The sequence below is a fragment of the Nilaparvata lugens genome, chromosome 13 (genome assembly GCF_014356525.2).
Source record: "Nilaparvata lugens isolate BPH chromosome 13, ASM1435652v1, whole genome shotgun sequence".
NCBI classification, from domain to species: Eukaryota; Metazoa; Arthropoda; class Insecta; order Hemiptera; family Delphacidae; genus Nilaparvata; species Nilaparvata lugens.
The window spans coordinates 11,581,992-11,601,681 of record NC_052516.1 but is presented as its reverse complement, the minus strand read 5'-3'; the positions used below and the strand labels follow the sequence as shown (position 1 = coordinate 11,601,681).

The window sequence follows — 19,690 nt, the reverse complement described above, 5'->3', positions numbered from 1 at the left end:
AGCAGAATTTATACTAGTAGGGGAGTACTGCTACTGGTCATGAGGGCATGAACGCCTGCCATTGGCCCAGCTAGACAGTCTCCTCCCACTCAACGGTGTGACAAAATGGCGGCTTCAGCAACAGAAAGTGACAAAATTTTTTCTTATGGCGATTCTGTTGCTTAAGCGGCCATTTTGTCACACCGTTGAGTGGGAGGAGACTGTCTAGCTGGGCCAATGGCAGGCGTTCATGCCCTTGAGCAGTTCATGCCCTTTTAGCAGTACTCGCCTACTAGTATAATCTGCTGCTCTTGTATTTAGTTTTAGTTTATCAGATTGACAATGGTGGAATAACCGAAAACGGTCTTTCTAAGTGTCAATAAATCTGTGGTTTTGACAATTTCTTAGTCTTTTTCATTCAATATGAATAATTACCACAATATCAACTTCTCAACTACAGAAAAAGGGGGAAAAATCATCGCTTATTAGACCACTTGAAAATTTCAGTTGCCACTTTTTCTCACTCTTATAATGATTTTAACAATTAAATTGAAAAATCAATCAGTCAATCTCTTTATTCAAAACATACATCAAAATGTACATGAATGCGTCTTTCTTTATTATTTTCAAAATAATAAAATAAATACAAGTAAAAAACAAAATACATCAACAATAGGTAGTCTAAATACATAATGAGTTGGCACTATAAAATTCTTCATAACTGTATAATTCTAATTCCACGATATACTTTTTCAGTTTGTTTTTAAACCTTGTAATATCTTTTTCATGATTAATCTTAGTAGGAAGGTAAGTGATGAATTTGATGCCCATATAGGTCGGGCTTTGTTTGTACTTCTCTTTACTATGTTCTTTGATAATAAAGTTGTTCCTATTTCTTGTATTATAGTCATGCACACTGGATTGCCTGGGGAATTTGTCTTCATTATTTTTTACGTGTAATATTGTTTTATAAATATAAAGTCCATACACCGTCATTAATTCTAACTTTTTAAAAAATGTCCTGCACGACTGTAGTCTATTTAAATTAAATATTTTTCTTACTGCTTCTTTTTGGAGTTTTAATATCCTATTCAAGTTAAATGCACTTGTCCCACCATAAATCTCAATGCCATATGAAATATGAGAGTGGACAGTGGCATAATAAACGGATCTCAAAGTTAATAAATTACAAATGGGTGCCAGCCTTCTTAGTGCAAATATTCCTGTACTTACTTTTTTACATACTCTTGATACATGCTCTTCCCAATTGAGTTTGTTATCTAGATCTACGCCTAAAAATGTTATGTTATTTAGGTTATTTAGCTTCAGTGCACTTTTTCTTTTGGGATTTCTACAGGCGAAATGTACAAATTTCGTTTTATCATTATTTAATAGAAGGTTCATTTTACTTAAAACGTTTTTAAAAGCAATATTGTGTCATTACATTTTTCTTTGATTATATCCAAATCTTTGTCGAATATGCTTAAACTAATGTCATCAGCGTACATACAAAATTTAGTACTTTCAATTACATCTTTCGCATATTTTGGTAATCCCCCCAAATAGCAAAGGAACAAAAATGGCCCCAAAACAGATCCCTGCGGAACAGAGTAGTTCATGTACCTTGAACTGGATTTAATATCACTTACTTTATTTTTATCATAATACTTTATATTTACATATTGACTTCGACCCACCAAATATGATTCCATCCAGTTGAGCTCTTTTCCACAAATTCCATAAGTTTCTAGTTTTTTTAATAATATTCTGTGATCTACAGAGTCAAATGCAAAAGATTAACCAATTTAAAAAGAAGTGTACTGAACAGCCTTAAGTGCTTGTGTCAAATAACCATGGATTTATTAACTGAAGATGTGTTGGTTTCAACACAAAACTGCAGTCCTATTAATAAATAAATAGAGGTGAAATAGACAAAGATAAAACTGTGTTTTCTCAATTAAATGAGTTGCTTTGAAATTATTAATTTGATTTGCTCACCTATACAGGGATAGTTTTTGGATACGGCCTTAGGAATGGTCTCGTGTGTTTTGGATATAGCGCAGTGACCCAGCAGCTCAGGACAAGTGACCTCTCCCTTCTGAATGCGGTGGGCCTCTACTAACAGGTCGTAGTTTATCGTTTCCGACACCAGTGAGTCCTCCCTGTCAACACAAAGTCAAAAAAATATGTTAGATATTAAATTAAAGTTTGACCATGTTTCAATTTTATATAATGAGCTATCACTTTTAAAATTAACTGAACTCCGTACCTTGCACATCCTAACACTCCTTCATTCCATAATTAAAACGAAATCTCCTTCCTATCTGTCTGAGAGCTTCAAGTTTCTGTCTGAGGTCAGTGTGCGAGCAACTCGTCGTGGGGACTCACTGCTGTCTTTTCCTATATACAGGACAGCAACTTTCGAAAAGTCGTTCACCATCACGGCATGCAGACATTGGAACAATCTTCCCGATGAGATTAGGAGTATTGAAGGACGTGCTCGCTTTGGGGTGGAGGTCAGGCGGCTGTTATTGGCGGGTCTGCGGGGGTAGTGCGATGGTGGCTAGTTGCGATGCAATTTGTGGGCTGTGTGAATGTTGTATGAATGATTTTTGCTGAATTTTCTTTGTATCAACGTTCTTCCTATATTATTAACTTGAATTTATTTATTATTATTATTTAGTTATTTTGTAATTTATTGATTTACTTTTGCACCAGACAAAAATGGTTGATTTTTATTTACAATTTTATGCATTATTCTCAGTTTCATATTGTTATAGTTCTTTTGTATTATTTCTTATTGTAATGTATTATTATTTGCCTGTAAGGTTGAGTGGTAGAAAGGACTTTCTAGTCCTAACTCCGCCTAATAAAGAGTATTTTCATTTCATTTCATTTCATTTTCATTTCATTTCATTTCATTTCATTTCATTTCATTTATTGAAAAACCTAGGAGGGCGTAGTTAGGGCGCAGCCGGTCCTCTCTTACACTTGACCCTTCAAGAGATTCATTGGATTTACAACAAATTGGAAACTCATAATGCATTAAAAATGTAACAACTCAGAAACTACTTAGAAGAATCTTCCCTGGTAACAGAAATTGACAAAAATTGGAAAAGAGAAATTAGAAAATGTAGCCTAACAATATCGGACGCCAGTGAGTCTTGAATTGAAACACAATTTCAATTTCAATTCATTTAAAACTTATAGAAACCAAATATATAACCTTTGAACTTGAGTGTTGATAGGAAATGACATTGGGTAATACGGCAAAGGCAGAACATCCAAAAAGATCTCTCTGCCGATAAAAGCCATAAGGATAAATGAATAAATAATTGTACAGTTCTATTCTGAGATGAATTTATTGATTCTATTGGCAAGGCAGAACATCTAAAAGGATCTCTCTGCTGATAAAAGCCATATGAATGAATACAATTTATTTCACTTTGAACAATTAATTACGACATAGCAGTCAGGTATTTATATAAATATAAGCTATTAGCTTCTACTCACATTATTTATATAAATATCTGACTGCTATGTCGTAATTAATTGTTCAAAGTGATTATTTAACAAGCAATTCGTAATGGAATCAAACATTGAAGAGTACAATTTATTTATTTACACCTTCAATAAAAACAGTTCATATATTTTGAAATCCCTCTTGCTATTTAAGAGATGTGACGAAAAATCAGAACATAAACAAGAGATGCATTAAAAAACCAACATAGAAACTTATTAGAAATCACATTGGTGAGACTTCAACGTTGTCACAATTCGACCAACAATCATGACGTAAACAAAAAATTAATTCAAAATACAACAACTTAGAAAATCATAAGGAATTAAAAATGCAACAGCTTGGTAACTCATTAGTAATGCAACTATATTGAGGTCCACGTTATAATGGCAGTGGAGAAAGATAAGAGAGCTTGTATAATAGTTATTTGTGCAACTAGTGCGCAAAGTGACAGTTTGCTGCACCGAAAGAAACGTTTACGCCCGAGCCGTAGGCGAGGGCGGAATGGTTTCTTGAGTGCAGCAGAGGAACTTTGCGCACGTATTTCACATTAAGTTTTTCCTACAGTTACCATTGAATATGAAAAGTGGGTAATTATGGGTAAAATTGCCTGAAATCCATCAAATAACTTAGTAGTGTTTGAATGGCGGGGGGCAGCTGTGTGGTGTGTGCTGTGGTGGCACTGTGCTGTTGCTGTCCTCGATATAATATATAATAGTAATAATTAGCGCGTTGTGCTTCGTTGCACCTCTGCTCACTATAGCAGCCACAGCAGTCACTGTTACCAACTTCATTTTGATTTTGCTGCACTGTTGCTCCATATAACCTACTAAGTATTTTGCGTTGCCATGTTGCAAATCTGGAGTGCAGAAAAATTTTTCCCGCACTAGAGCGGAAAAGTGATTCTTTGCGTTCTGTAGTTTTAAACAAAAATGAACAGTTAATAATCACATCAGATATACCGGTTCAGCTATCCTTCATAGAAGGTACTGGCAAGGCGGAGAATCAGCAGCGCTGTTTTCCTATATTTCTCCACTGCCATTATAACATGGACCTCACTATTACTTATAGTGAGGTCCACGTTATAATGGCAGAGTTTGATTAGCAATGGTATTGCCATCCTTGTCTATCATTCAACACAGCGGATAGCGCTATCTCTTTCTCGCTTTGCTCTGTTGCCAGATCGTCTTTTAACAATGTAGAAATAATTGATTAACAAAATATTTCATCTCAATTATGAAAATTCATTATGAAATCATTGGAAAATATAATTCCTTGCTTAATAAAATATAATTGATTATTTTAAACGAGGATGAACCGTTATTTTTCACATCAATAAACCTGTATCAGCCACCGTCTATAGAAGGCATTGACCAGACAGAGGATCGGCAACGTTTTCTCCTATCTTTCTCCACTGCCATTATATCGTGGACCTCACTATAGTCTCTCATACTGTGCCTTTCTCACACTCTCACCCGGATTGAAATTTGGAGCATAAATGACCTATACCATGAGATATCATCTTCTATCCTTTCTCTATGACAATAGTTACTCATTCAAATAATTGGGCCAGTAACTCACTTGTAGGCAGGATGTGACTTGACGAATTTTCGGATCCAGGAGGCAGTGGTAAGTAGTTCCCCGGAAGCTCGTCGCGAGATCAACTTGAGGTACTGCTGTATGGTGCAGTGCGTGTCGGCGTCCACATCCATTCCACCCAGGTAGTTGTTGATCAGAGGAATTAGGCCAGGGAATACGCCTTCCTAAAATCACAAACACAAAACAAATCAATTCAAAAAACAATTCAATAATCCTTTATTGTCATATACAGTGCACAAGAATACATAGATATATGCTTTTAGTATAAAGGAATAAAAGAAAAATATCAATTCACAAAGATGTAGCGTATTGCATTATTGACCTAGAATATTATTGCTAAGCCATAAAAAGTTTGCAAGTCTTGAAAAAAAATTAAAAAAACCTGCAATTCTATTATCCAAAATTCCGAGCCATCGGTCGACGACTGCATCGCAAACATGCCCACTATACTGTATATTATTCAATAACAAACAACCACGACACAGCCAACAACCGATGGCCCAAAACAACTAGCCTATTAGCCTATAAGAAATATAACTTACAAAATACATCATTGACTTGCACCAACACAACAATTGAATAATTAGTTACAACATCATGAGGTATCTAGTTCAGGAAACAATAAAATCTGGAGTGGTGCACTCACACAACTTTCCTTGCCGTTATGAAAATCAACCACCAGACGCTAGTGTTCACGCACATCTCAAGTCTACTATTCAAAGATCTGAGCCAGCTGGTGACAGGACAATAACGCTGGAGACACACGAAGTCTGCTATCTCTTCTTAGTGAATGATTTAATAGAATCAACAGTTGCCAACAGTTTGCTATTGAATTCTTTCGTCAATTTGAAACTTGACTCTTAAAACAAGGATTTTGCTGCTATTTATACTGAACCGTGAACTGATATATAATGTCTTCAATAATATATTATGTAACAGGGTTTACTTATAACAAATTAAAATGCATCTTCGACGTGGCATGAGAAGCAAATATATTCGAATTTTTGAGCATTTAATACATTATTTCGTGATAATTTAGCACAAAATAATAACATTCTCTCAAATTTCGATCTTATTTTAAATTTTAGGTGAAAATGTTACTGAACATTAATTGTAGAGATTTTCATGCTCAATATTTTCCAATTGGAATTTTTTGTTTAAATTGTATCTGAAGCCTGATAATTGGGGATCTAAAATCAAACTTTGCATAGATGGGGCGGAGCTCCTGAAATTTTTACAGATATGGGACTTGTGGCAGTTGATAGAGCTTATCAATGACTATTTTAGGTATAAATTTGATCAAAATTGTTGGAGCCGTTTTCGAGAGAATCGCGTAAACCCCTGTTTTTGACAACATTTTCGCCATTTTAGCCGCCATCTTAAATTGCATTTGATTGAAATTGTTCGTGTCGGATCCTTATATTGTAAGGACCTTGAGTTCCAAATTTCAAGTCATTCCGTTTATTGGGAGATGAGATATCTTGTACACAGACACACATACACTCATACACACACACACACACTCATACAGACCAATTCCCAAAAACCACTTTTTTGGACTCAGAGGACCTTGAAACATATAGAAATTCAGAAATTGGGGTACCTTTATTTTTTCGGAAAGCAATACTTTCCTTACCTATGGTAATAGGGCAGGGAAAGTAAAAATAGTAAGACATTACTAGTAATTATAGAGAATCACCAGTACCCGTATTACATTTTATGAAAAATACGACTAATTTCAGCGATAATTCTAAAACCTGCGTCGTATGCCACCAACTCGTCTTCCACTAGAAGCTTGGAGGTTGCAGTTGGATGGAAAAAGAGATATCGGAAGACCGAGGAAGCGGTGGACACCGGAACAATTCAAGTGTATAGCATAACCTATAATTTTTATTTATTCATAAGTCTACCTTCATTGTATTATTATTCATCCCATCATCATCAACTAGGCTTAAAATACTTCTAGAAAGTCGCCTTCGTAAAATAATAAATAAAATAAATCATGAAACAGGCTTTACAAGCCTAGTCCTTCATGGATGATGATGATGCTATTATATGATTATAATGCCCCTTCAAAAGGGATGATGATGATGCTATTATATGATTATAATGCCCCTTCAAAAGGTAGTGAATGATTATTTATTCATGTCTGTATGTTCAACTATTTCAAACTATGCTCTTATATGTTTTAACATATATTCTTTGAACCATTATAGAGATTGAGTTTGTTGGCCGACAAAATTGACTCACTCTTTCGACTTTTTTGAGGATGTAGCAGGATAACAATGAAAGTGCATAAGAAAAAAAATTGAAGTAATTTTCCTTTATTATCATAAACCAGCTGTAAGCTCTGTATCATCAATTGCATGCAATTAATGACTGAGTGCTATAGTGAGGTCCACGTTATAATGGCAGTGAAGAAAGATAGGAGAACAACGTTGCCGAACCTCAATCTTATCAATGCCTTCTATAGACGGTAGCTGATACAGGTTTATCGATGTAATATTAACTGTTCATTCTCGTTCAAAATAATCAATTTTACTTTATGAAGCAAGAAATTATATTTTTCAATAATTTCATAATGAATTTTCATAATTTAGATGAAATATTTTGATAATCAATTATCAATTCTACGTTGTTAAAAGACGATCTGGCAACAGAGCAAAGCGAGAAGGAGATAGCGCTACCTGCTTTGTTGAATGATAGACAAGGATAGCAATTCCATTGCTAATCAAACACTGCCATTATAACGTGGACCTCACTATAGTTGAACTACTTCTCTCTTTTGGCTTTCCACTGCTTTCAATAGATCATCTGACAGAATATCCGCGGCATTTTGAGCGAGTTCTATAGCCCAGTGGGCTCACTATAACCAGTAACTATTGTTTGAACTGACCTTGCCATTAATGATCTCGTTGACAGTCATAAGCGTGCAGACATCGTCAGACTCCGACAGCTGACCGACATCCTTCCGAAACCAAAAGCGTTCCGAGTTGACGGCGTCCCGTTTCTGTGCGCGTACCATGTTGTCATCAACCTAACCACAAAACCCAATCACATTACACACATTTTGTTAATCAACTCAAGTAGGATAAGAAATTAACACAAGATTTTTCATTTGAATCAAATGAAATTTATTGATTTGAAGATTTGAAAATACGGCTAATTTATGGCACTTTTACATGAATGTCGATCGCTAAAGCTGAACAAGGACCTAACGGTTCTGTTCGTACCTCAAGCAGATAGAAACAGATAGAAAATAACAAGGATTACCAGAGCAATTTATTTATTTCATACTTCACTCAAGTTGAAACACTAATGTACGGTTTCACCAAGGTCGGTCAAGACAATTATACATAATTACTATTATTAAACGAAAATCTCAATTAAATGCTGTACATCACCCCGAAGACTTCTGCTACTGCAAATATTGACAACAAGGTAAACAGCTAGATAGAAATTTAATGAGCGCTACTATACAACAATTATTTGTCAGCCCGGGAATCGAACCCAGTACCTCATAATTGCCGGTCAGGAATGCTTACCCTTACACCAAACTGACAATCTCTGGATAGCAGCGCTCATTTTATACAAAGCCATAGCGGCCAGCCAGTCTACAGATGGAAATAAATTGGAAGTTCATTTGTTCAAATGCTAATTAATGAATTATTATTATGTTGTCAATATTTGCAGTAGCAGAAGTCTTCAAGGTGATTTACAGTATTTAATTGGGATTTTCGTTTAATAATAACTATTTATTAATTAACATTTGAACAGATGCATTTTCCAATTTATTTCCACCTGTAGACTGGCTGGCCGTTATGGCTTTGTATAAAATGAGCGCTGCTATCCCATTATAAATATTATAAATTTTTGACAATTCCTATACTCTGTTTAGAGTCTCTGGGAAGCTTTAAAAACAAACAAACAAACAATTGTCAGTTTGGTGTAAGGGTAAGTATTCCTGACCGGCAATCAGGAGCTACTATACTCTGTCCAATTTCTCATGAGCTCTGAAGGAGTAGGCCGACCCTCCTACTGCTCACACACAAACAAGTGCAGTCACCTTTTGTGTGTGTGAGTAAAGGGACGGTCTGCCTACCTGTATATACTACGTAGTACACATAGTATATCAATGGCGCAGGTAGGCCAGGCGTATGTGCCTGCGCGTGGGGGAGCGAGGGTCGGCCTAATCCTCCAGAGCTCATGCGAAATTGGACAGAGTATAGGTTCCATCATAGAGTAACAATAGCATAAGTAGATATCCCATGGTATAGGCGTTTATTTCAGCTGTTTTCCATGTATGAAAATATTCAAGCTGATATGGTGATCTGACAGTAGATGTTGGCTTCAGAGGGTAGACTTCCCAGCGTGTCTATTCTATAACTGGTCTAAGGAATGCAAGTAGTAACTTCAGCACAAGCAGGTAGTGTTTTCTATTTCCCAATTATTCTTTGCTAGATTATTATGACAAAAAATAGTGCTCGTTACTTGACCGTGAATGTCTGTCTCTTGCAGGGTTCGAATGAAAGTCTAACTCTTTAGGTCCTATTATCGGCCCTGCAAACGGCCACTTCCCGTCCGTGACGTAAACAACTGTTAACTCACTTGTAGGCAGGATGTGACTTGACGAACTTGCGGATCCAGGAGGCAGTGGTAAGTAGTTCCCCGGAAGCTCGTCGCGAGATCAACTTGAGGTACTGCTGTATGGTGCAGTGCGTGTCGGCGTCTACATCCATTCCACCCAGGTAGTTGTTGATCAGAGGAATTAGGCCAGGGAATACGCCTTCCTAAAATCACAAACACAAAACAAATCAATGATACAATCAATTCAAAAAACAATTGAATAATTAGTTACAACATCATGACGTATCTAGTTCAGGAAACAATAAAATCTGGTGTGGCGCACTCACACAGCATTCCTTGCCGTTATGAAAATTAACCACCTGACGCTAGTGTTCACGCACATCTCAAGTCTACTATTCAAAGATCTGAGCCAGCTGGTGACAGGACAATAACGCTGGAGATACACGAAGTCTGCTATCTCTTCTTAGTGAATGATTTAATAGAATCAACAGTTGCCAACAGTTTGCAATTGAATTCTTTCGTCAATTTGAAACTTGACTCTTAAAACAAGGATTTTGCTGCTATTTATACTGAACCGTGATCTGATACAAAATGGCTCAAATAATATATTATGTAACAGGGTTTACTTATAACAAATTAAAATGCATCTTCGCCGTGGCATGAGAAGCAAATATATTCGAATTTTTGAGCATTTAATACATTATTTCGTGATAATTTAGCACAAAATAATAACACTCTCTCAAATTTCGAGCTTATTTTGAATTTTAGGTGAAAATGTTACTGAACATTAATTGTAGAGATTTTCATGCTCAATATACTCCACTTGATTTTTTTTTGTTTCAATTGTATCTGAAGCCTGATAATTGGGAATCTATCTGCATTGATGGGGCGGAGCTCCTGAAATTTTTACAAATATGGGATTCGTGGCAGTTGATAGAGCTTATCGATGACTATTTAAGGTATAAATTTGATCAAAATCGTTGGAGCCGTTTTCGAGAAAATCGCGTAAACCCCTGTTTTTGACAACATTTTCGCCATTTTAGCCGCCATCTTAAATTGCATTTGATTGAAATTGTTCGTGTCGGATCCTTATATTGTAAGGACCTTGAGTTCCAAATTTCAAGTCATTCCGTTAACTGGGAGATGAGATATCGTGTACACAGACACATACACTCATACAGACCAATACCCAAAAACCACTTTTTTAGACTCAGAGGACCTTGAAACATATAGAAATTCAGAAATTGGGGTACCTTTATTTTTTCGGAAAGCAATACTTTCCTTACCTATGGTAATAGGGCAAGGGAATTAAAAATAGTAAGACATGACTAGTAATTATAGAGAATAACCAGTACCCTTATTATATTTTATGAAAAATACGACTAATTTCAGCGATAATACTAAAACCTGCGTCGTATGCCACCAATTCGTCTTCCACTAGACGCTTGGAAGTTGCAGTTGGATGGAAAAAGAGATATCGGAAAACCGAGGAAACGGTGGACACCGGAACAATTCAAGTGGATAGCATAACCTATAATTTTTATTCATTCATAACTCCACCATCATTGTATTATTATTCATCCCATCATCATCACCTAGGCTTAAAATACTTCTTTTCGCCTTTGTAAAATAATAAATAAAATAAATCATGAAACAGACTTTACAAGCCTAGTCCTTCATGGATGATGATGATGATGATGCTATTATAAAATGCCCCTTCAAAAGGCAGTGAATGATTATTTATACATGTCTGTATGTTCAACTATTTCAAACTAAGTGCTTTATGTTTTAACATATATTCTTTGAACCATTATAGAGATTGAGTTTGTTGGCCGACAAAATTGACTCACTCTTTCGACTCTTTTGAGGATGTAACAGGATAACAATGAAAGTGCATAAGAAAAAAAATTGAAGTAATTTTCCTTTATTATCATAAACCAGCTGTAAGCTCTGTATCATCAATTGCATGCAATTAATGACTGAGTGCTATAGTGAGGTCCACGTTATAATGGCAGTGGAAAAAGATATCAGAACAACGTTGCCGATCCTCTGTCTTTTCAATGCCTTCTATAGACGGTAGCTGATACAGGTTTATTGATGTAATATTAACTGTCCATTCTCGTTCAAAATAATCAATTTTACTTTATTAAGCAAGAAATTATATTTTTCAATAATTTTATAATGAATTTTCATAATTTAGATGAACTATTTTGATAATTAATTATTAATTCTACGTTGTTAAAAGACGATCTGACAAGAGAAAAGCGAGAAGGAGATAGCGCTACCTGCTTTGTTGAATGATAGACAAGGATAGCAATACCATTACTAATGAAACACTGCCATTATAACGTGGACCTCACTATAGTTGAACTAAAGTGTGAGATAAATTACTTTTAACACAGCTCTTTCTCGAAGACGGAGAGGTCCGATGCTCTATCCTCCACTAATCACTCCCACTACCTAGCAGCATTCTCCTTCTTTTGTGTCTGAGTGAGAGAGCTTTGTAACGCGACGCGGCAACACTCCCCTCCATCTATTGCTGGCAATGTTCCAAGTAGTGTACTGGTCAGCAGGTATATTGGTTTGTGTATGTCACGGAGATGTTTTCATCACAAGAACATGAAGAAAAATGACACGGCGAATCCAATTGTGCGCAGGATGTCCGTCTGTGTCCACGCTACAAACTGTGGAGGGAGAAATGGGTTTCTCCTCTTCATGTTAAAAGTAATTTATCTCGCACTTTAATTCTCTTGACTTTCCACTGCTTTCAATAGATCATCTGACAGGATATCCGCGGCATTTTGAGCGAGTTCTATAGCCCAGTGGGCTCACTATAACCAGTAACTATTGTTTGAACTGACCTTGCCATTAATGATCTCGTTGACAGTCATAAGCGTGCAGACATCGTCAGACTCGGACAACTGACCGACATCCTTCCGAAACCAAAAGCGTTCCGAGTTGACGGCGTCCCGTTTCTGTGCGCGTACCATGTTGTCATCAACCTAACCACAACACATCAATCAACACAGTCAATTAAAAGGTCTTCACAAATTGTCTGCATAATTCTACTTATAAGATTATTAGGTGCTAAATCGTTGAAATAATGAGGATATTTTTCCAAAATTAGATGGTTCTTATCTCACCTATACCATAAAAAAAAGAATGGCGTTAAGCCTTGAAAAGTGGTCAGTTCCTCGGCCAGTGAACGGATCAACGTGAATTTCCTTCTGACGCCAGTCAGTTTAACGTCGGTTAATAAGCTATGAAGCGTTAACCGTAATCAAACAATTAAGGTCTCTCCAGCTCTTGAAGGTTTTTTTGGTCATCAACCTTTTAATAGTATATTTCGCACCTAGAGCAGAAAATGAGATTTTTCCGGCTCGAAATCGGTTTTCAAGTCCGAGGCCGTAGGCCGAGGACTAGAAAAGATTGAGAGCCGGAAAAACATTTTTGCCCGTGGTGCGAACGCTATTTTTCGCCACACACAAAAATAAACAATATATATATATATATGAGAATAGTTGTTTACTAAGCACTTCCGAAAGCAGAAGTGGAAGGTGATAGCTCTAGCAAATTTGAGGTAATCTGAATATCAGGTAATTGTCCAAGTATTTTTATTTTTTTATTCTGATTTGTCTAAATAACCTAAAAAATGATGTTCAATTATGTGGGAGGTTGAGTTTATATTTTTTCCTACAGTTACGTTGAAAAGTGGCCATTGCTGCACTGATTACAGAACGCAAAGAATCACTTTTCCGCTCTAGTGCGGGAAAAATTTTTCTGCACTCCAGATTTGCAACATGGCAACGCAAAATACTTAGTAGGTTATATGGAGCAACAGTGCAGCAAAATCAAAATGAAGTTGGTAACAGTGACTGCTGTGGCTGCTATAGTGAGCAGAGGTGCAACCAAGCACAACGCGCTAATTATTATTCATTATATATTATAACCAACGACAACATTTTTATTCAATTTGACAATAAATTAAGGTTTTTATCAATAATAAAATCACACAGAAAAACAGTTGATGCATTTCAGGCAATTTTACCCATAATTACCCACTTTTCATATTCAATGGTAACTGTAGGAAAAACTTAATGTGAAATACGTGCGCAAAGTTCCTCTGCTGCACTCAAGAAACCATTCCGTTTCGTAAACGTTTCTTTCGGTGCAGCAAACTGTCACTTTGCGCACTAGTTGCACAAATAACTATTTTATTCTTTCAAATGACAATAAGATGATACTACTATAAATAGTAATAGCCTAGGCCGGAAAGAAACCTGTTCTGACGTCAGACGAGAGTCGTCTGCAAACAATGTCTTTCAGATCTACGTAGGGACTGGAAAACAGCTGCTTTTTGTCCAGTGTGGCGAAAACTCCTTTAATTAATTTTTGTCTTACATAATACTGTATATTATACTAATACGTGTAAAAGATTTTATTTTTTTACTTATGAGCTACCTAAATGGTATTTGTATTTAGTGGATTTCCACCCAAATTATTAATGTAATGTTTCTTTTTAATACTCTGACATTGTCTAATGCAATTTTGAAATTGTTCTTTGACAAAAATGAATAATTATTATTATTGTGACTAAACGTATCTGATCATGTCTTGTCTTGTCTTGATTGAATGGTGTGCGCCCAGCCCTACACTTATACTTTATTGATTGATACAATAAGTACATTATCAAAATGATAGGGAGAGGAAAAATAAAGTAACCTTGTGCTATTCCTCTCCCAAATTTAGATGAGGTTACACATAGTCCGAAATAAATTAATTATTGTGTTAGTTGCTCATTTCACAAAATTTTCAGTCCTTAATTATTTTGTATGTATTAATGTATGAAAATACTTACTAACCTTGCTAATAGGAATGAGGAAATTGATGTTATAGGATAGTATGACCCTTGTGAGCAGAACTACGAAGCAGACAATGGCGGCGTTCTCGAAATCTGTGAGTTGAGCTTCGCAGGGTCTGAACTCCACTCGCCACCCTATCTCAGAGTGAGGAGGGGGAGGCTTAAAGCGCATCGTTTGCCAGTTCGTTGATTGGATGTTCTACGAAAAAAGCAGAAAATAATTATTCATTTCATGATTTTATTCATCTTAATATAAACATTCTAGAAATTCAATCTAGCATTGATTATTATCTTGAGGGTGAAATTATTAAGAGGCTGCCAAGAATATTCCTTGAGAGACTCCAGGAGTAGGATTTGATGCCCACAAACAAAGTGAAATATAAATTGGGTATCTCAACTAAAACAAAAAATCTGGTGTGGCGCACTCACACAACTTTCCTCGCCGTTATGAAAATTGATCACATGACACTAGTGTTCACGCGCATCTCAAGTAGTCTACTATTCCAAGATCCAGCCAGCTGGTGACAGGACTATAACGCTGGAGACACACATGAGGTCTGCTATCTCTTCATAGTGAATGATTTAATAGAATCAACAATAATTTGCAATTGAATAATCACATTTTCTCGAATTTAAAGCTTATTTCCATTTTTAGGTGAAAATGTTACTAAACATCAATTGTAGAGATTTTCATGCTCAATCCTTTCCAATCAAAAGTTTTTGTTTAAATTTTATCCGAAGAATGATATAATTGGGATTCTAAAATCACACTTTGCATAGATGGGGCGAAGCTCCTGAAATTTTTACAAATATGGGACTTATGGCAGTTGATAGAGATTATCAATGACTATTTTAGGTATAAATTTGATCAAAATCGTTGGAGCCGTTTTCGAGAAAATCGCGAAAACCCCTGTTTTTGACAACATTTTTGCCATTTTAGCCGCCATCTTGAATCGCATTTGATCGAAATTGTTCGTGTCGGATCCTTATAGTAAAAGGACCTTAAGTTCCAAATTTCAAGTCATTCCGTTAATTGGGAGATGAGATATCGTGTAGACAGACGCACATACACTCATGCACACACACACACACACACACACATACAGACCAATACCCAAAAACCAGTTTTTCGGACTCAGGGGACCCTTGAAACGTATAGAGAAATGTAGAAATTGGGGTACCTTAATTTTTTTCGGAAAGCAATACTTTCCTTACCTATGGTAATAGGGCAAGGAAAGTAAAAATCAGACTATAGAATTATTCATCATAAATGAGCTGACAAGTGATTACACAGATGTGTGGAGAAGCCAGTCTATTGCTGTATTTCCATAAGGTCTATAGTTTCAATCAGGTACTTGTGGATGAGAATACTGCGTGAGGTCTACTGTTCACAGAACTACTAGTAATAATTGATAACGAATATATTTGAAATCAGGTTTTAGGAAAATGAACAGAACTAACCTCGAAATGATCAGTGTCGTTCTCATCATCCTGATTGATCTTCTCGCTGAAGAGAGACACACTGTCTCTGACGAAGAGGTGAGCAACGTGTTGGGCCAGCAGGTGATCGATATCAGCTGATCGCAGCTGATCGTAAACGGCCTGATCATAAACCAGGGGAACGTCGTTAAACCTGAGCAAAAAACGAAGAAAATCATGGTTAACTTGCTACAAAAATCGTTCAATTATATTCATTTTTAGGCTTAAGTTGTCTATGTGGGATCGCTCCCGTAACAACCAATACTGGTGATTTTTGAGCAATAGTTGCCAATGTGTGAACCCTCCAATCAGAACTATTGCTACTCATTTTTTTATCAATAGGCAACTATTGTGAAAACCCTCCCATGAGAACTAGAGCTACTAGTTTTTTGAACAATAGTTGTCTCTATGAACCCTACCATAAGAACTAATGCTACTCATTTTTGAACAATAGTTGCCTCTGTGTGAACACTCTCATCAGAACTAATGGTATTCATTTTTGAGCAATAGTTTCCTCCGTGTGAACATTCTCTTAAGAAACAATGCTATTCATTTTTGAGGAAGTTTACCATGTGTGAACCCTCCTATAAGAACTAATAGATTAATTTTTGAGCAATAGTTACCTCTGTGTGAACATTCTCTTAAGAACCAATGCTATTCATTTTTTGAGCAATAGTTGCCTCTGTGTGAACACTCTCATCAGAACTAATGGTATTCATTTTTGAGCAATAGTTTCCTCCATGTGAACATTCTCTTAAGAAACAATGCTATTCATTTTTGAGGAAGTTTACCATGTGTGAGCCCTCCGATAAGAACTAATAGATTAATTTTTGAGCAATCGTTACCTCTGTGTGAACATCCTCTTAAGAACCAATGCTATTCATTTTTTGAGCAATAGTTGTCTCTGTGTGAACACTCATAAAACTAATGATATTCATTTTTGAGCAATAGTTTGCTCTGTGTGGCCACTCATAAGAAACAATGCTATTCATTTTTGAGCAATAGTTGCCTCTGTGTGAAAACTCCTATGAGAACCAATGCTATTCATTTTTGAGCAATAGTTGCCTCTGTGTGAACAAAAGTCAAATTTCTATTGCAGCAGCTAATAGAGAACATCATCTGCATTACATTTGAGTTACTTCACTTTTCCATGTCACAGAATGACCCTTCAGGATTCAATTCAAGTCAATCAAAAATTGACTTCAAATTTTTGACTTACACCACTTTTCCTCTCACCGCCTCAAATGTCAATGATAGATTGAATCATAAGAATACTCTCATAAGAACCAATGATATTCATTTTTGAGCAATAGTGAACAAAAATCAAAATATTTCTATTGCAGCAGCTAATTGAGAACATCAATTGCATTACAAATGTCAATTATGGATTGAATCTTAAGAACACTCTCATAAGAACCAATGATATTCATTTTTGAGCAATAGTTGCCTCTGTGTGAATACTCTCATAAGAACTAATGCTATTCATTTTTGAGCAATAGTTGCCTATGTATGAACAAAAGTAAAAATATTTTATTGCAGCAGCTAATAGAGAACATCATTTGCATTACAAGTGTCAATGATAGATTGAATCATAAGAATACTCTCATAAGAACCAATGATATTCATTTTTGAGCAATAGTGAACAAAAATCAAAATATTTCTATTGCAGCAGCTAATTGAGAAAATCAATTGCATTACAAATGTCAATGATAGATTGAATCATAAGAACACTCTCATAAGAACCAATGATATTCATTTTTGAGCAATAGTTGCCTATGTGTGAACCCTCCCATAAGCACTAATGCTACTCATTTTTTGAGCAATAGTTGCCCATGAGTGAACACTCCCATAAGAACCAACAATATTCATTTTTGAGCAATAGTTACCCCTGTGTGAACACCCCCATAAGAACTAATGATTTTTATCTTCAATTGTCATCATTTCTAAACAAAATACGCTATATTTCACTCACTTTTCTCCCTGGGGCGACAGATAAGAGTCAATACTGTCGTAGCGTGACTTGGGAATGCGGAATTTGTTGTGTTTGAGTGGCTGGAGACCCCTTTCTTCCCGGGTGCGACAATCAACTGAGCAACTAATCACAGTCCACCGACAATCGACATCTGTTAACACCCCTCGCTGCACCGGGCTGGCTGCTGTCAAAGCTAACTGAAACACAAAACAGCAAGAAATTACACAAAAATTAGAGCAAAAAATACAAATTACAGAGATATAACACAAAACTTTGGGCCAAAAACACAAATTACAGAGAATTTACTCAAAAATTAGGGTCAAAAACAAAAACTAGGGATGAATTACACAGAAATTAGGACCAAAAACACAAATTAGGCAGAAATTACACAAAAATTAGGGCCAAAAACACAAATTAGGGAGAAATTATACAAAAATTAGGGCCAAAAATACAAATTAGGGAGAAATTATACTAAAAATCAGAGCCAAAAACACTTATTAGGGAGAAATTACACAAAAATTAGGGCCAAAAACACAAATTAGGGAGAAATTATACAAAAATTAGGGCCAAAAACACAAATTAGGGAGAAATTATACAAAAATTAGGTCCAAAAACACAAATTAGGGAGAAATTATACTAAAAATCAGTGCCAAAAACACTTATTAGGGAGAAATTACACAAACATTAGGGCCAAAAATACAAATTACAGAGAAATTGGACAAAGATTAGACCCAAAAACAGAAATTATGAGGAAATTACACAAAAATTAGGGCCAAAAACACAAATTAGGGAGAAATAATACAAAAATTAGGGCCAAAAATACAAATTAGGGAGAAATTAAAAAATCAGAGCCAAAAACACTTATTAGGGAGAAATTACACAAAAATTAGGGCCAAAAACACAAATTAGGGAGAAATTATGCAAAAATTAGGGCCAAAAACACAAATTAGGGAGAAATTATACAAAAATTAGGGCCAAAAATACAAATTAGGGAGAAATTATACTAAAAATCAGAGCCAAAAACACTTATTAGGGAGAAATTACACAAAAATTAGGGCCAAAAACACAAATTAGGCAGAAATTACACAAAAATTAGGGCCAAAAACACAAATTAGGGAGAAATTATACAAAAATTAGGGCCAAAAATACAAATTAGGGAGAAATTCAACAAAAAAACAGAGCCAAAAACACTTATTAGGGAGAATTTACACAAAAATTAGGGCCAAAAATACAAATTACAGAGAAATTGGACAAAGATTAGAGCCAAAAACAGAATTATGAGGAAATTACACAAAAATTAGGGCCAAAAACACAAATTAGGGAGAAATTATACAAAAATTAGGGCCAAAAATACAAATTAGGGAGAAATTATACTAAAAATCAGAGCCAAAAACACTTATTAGGGAGAAATTACACAAAAATTAGGGCCAAAAACACAAATTAGGCAGAAATTACACAAAAATTAGGGCCAAAAACACAAATTAGGGAGAAATTATACAAAAATTAGGGCCAAAAATACAAATTAGGGAGAAATTCAACAAAAAAACAGAGCCAAAAACACTTATTAGGGAGAATTTACACAAAAATTAGGGCCAAAAATACAAATTACAGAGAAATTGGACAAAGATTAGAGCCAAAAACAGAAATTATGAGGAAATTGCACAAAAATTAGGGCCAAAAACACAAATTAGGG

The 19,690-nt window shown here is 35.6% G+C and overlaps 1 protein-coding gene across 1 annotated transcript in view; it reads right to left on the bottom strand.

Annotated features, from left to right (window-relative positions):
* The window catches only part of LOC111057048 (glutamate--cysteine ligase catalytic subunit), a 62,419-nt gene that overhangs the window by 3,050 nt on the left and 39,679 nt on the right, over positions 1-19,690 (bottom strand). The window contains 6 exon segments of the mRNA XM_039439832.1: positions 1,978-2,141; positions 9,707-9,888; positions 12,547-12,687; positions 14,548-14,745; positions 16,008-16,179; positions 17,998-18,194. Of these exon segments, the coding sequence (XP_039295766.1) occupies positions 1,978-2,141; positions 9,707-9,888; positions 12,547-12,687; positions 14,548-14,745; positions 16,008-16,179; positions 17,998-18,194 (1,054 nt within the window).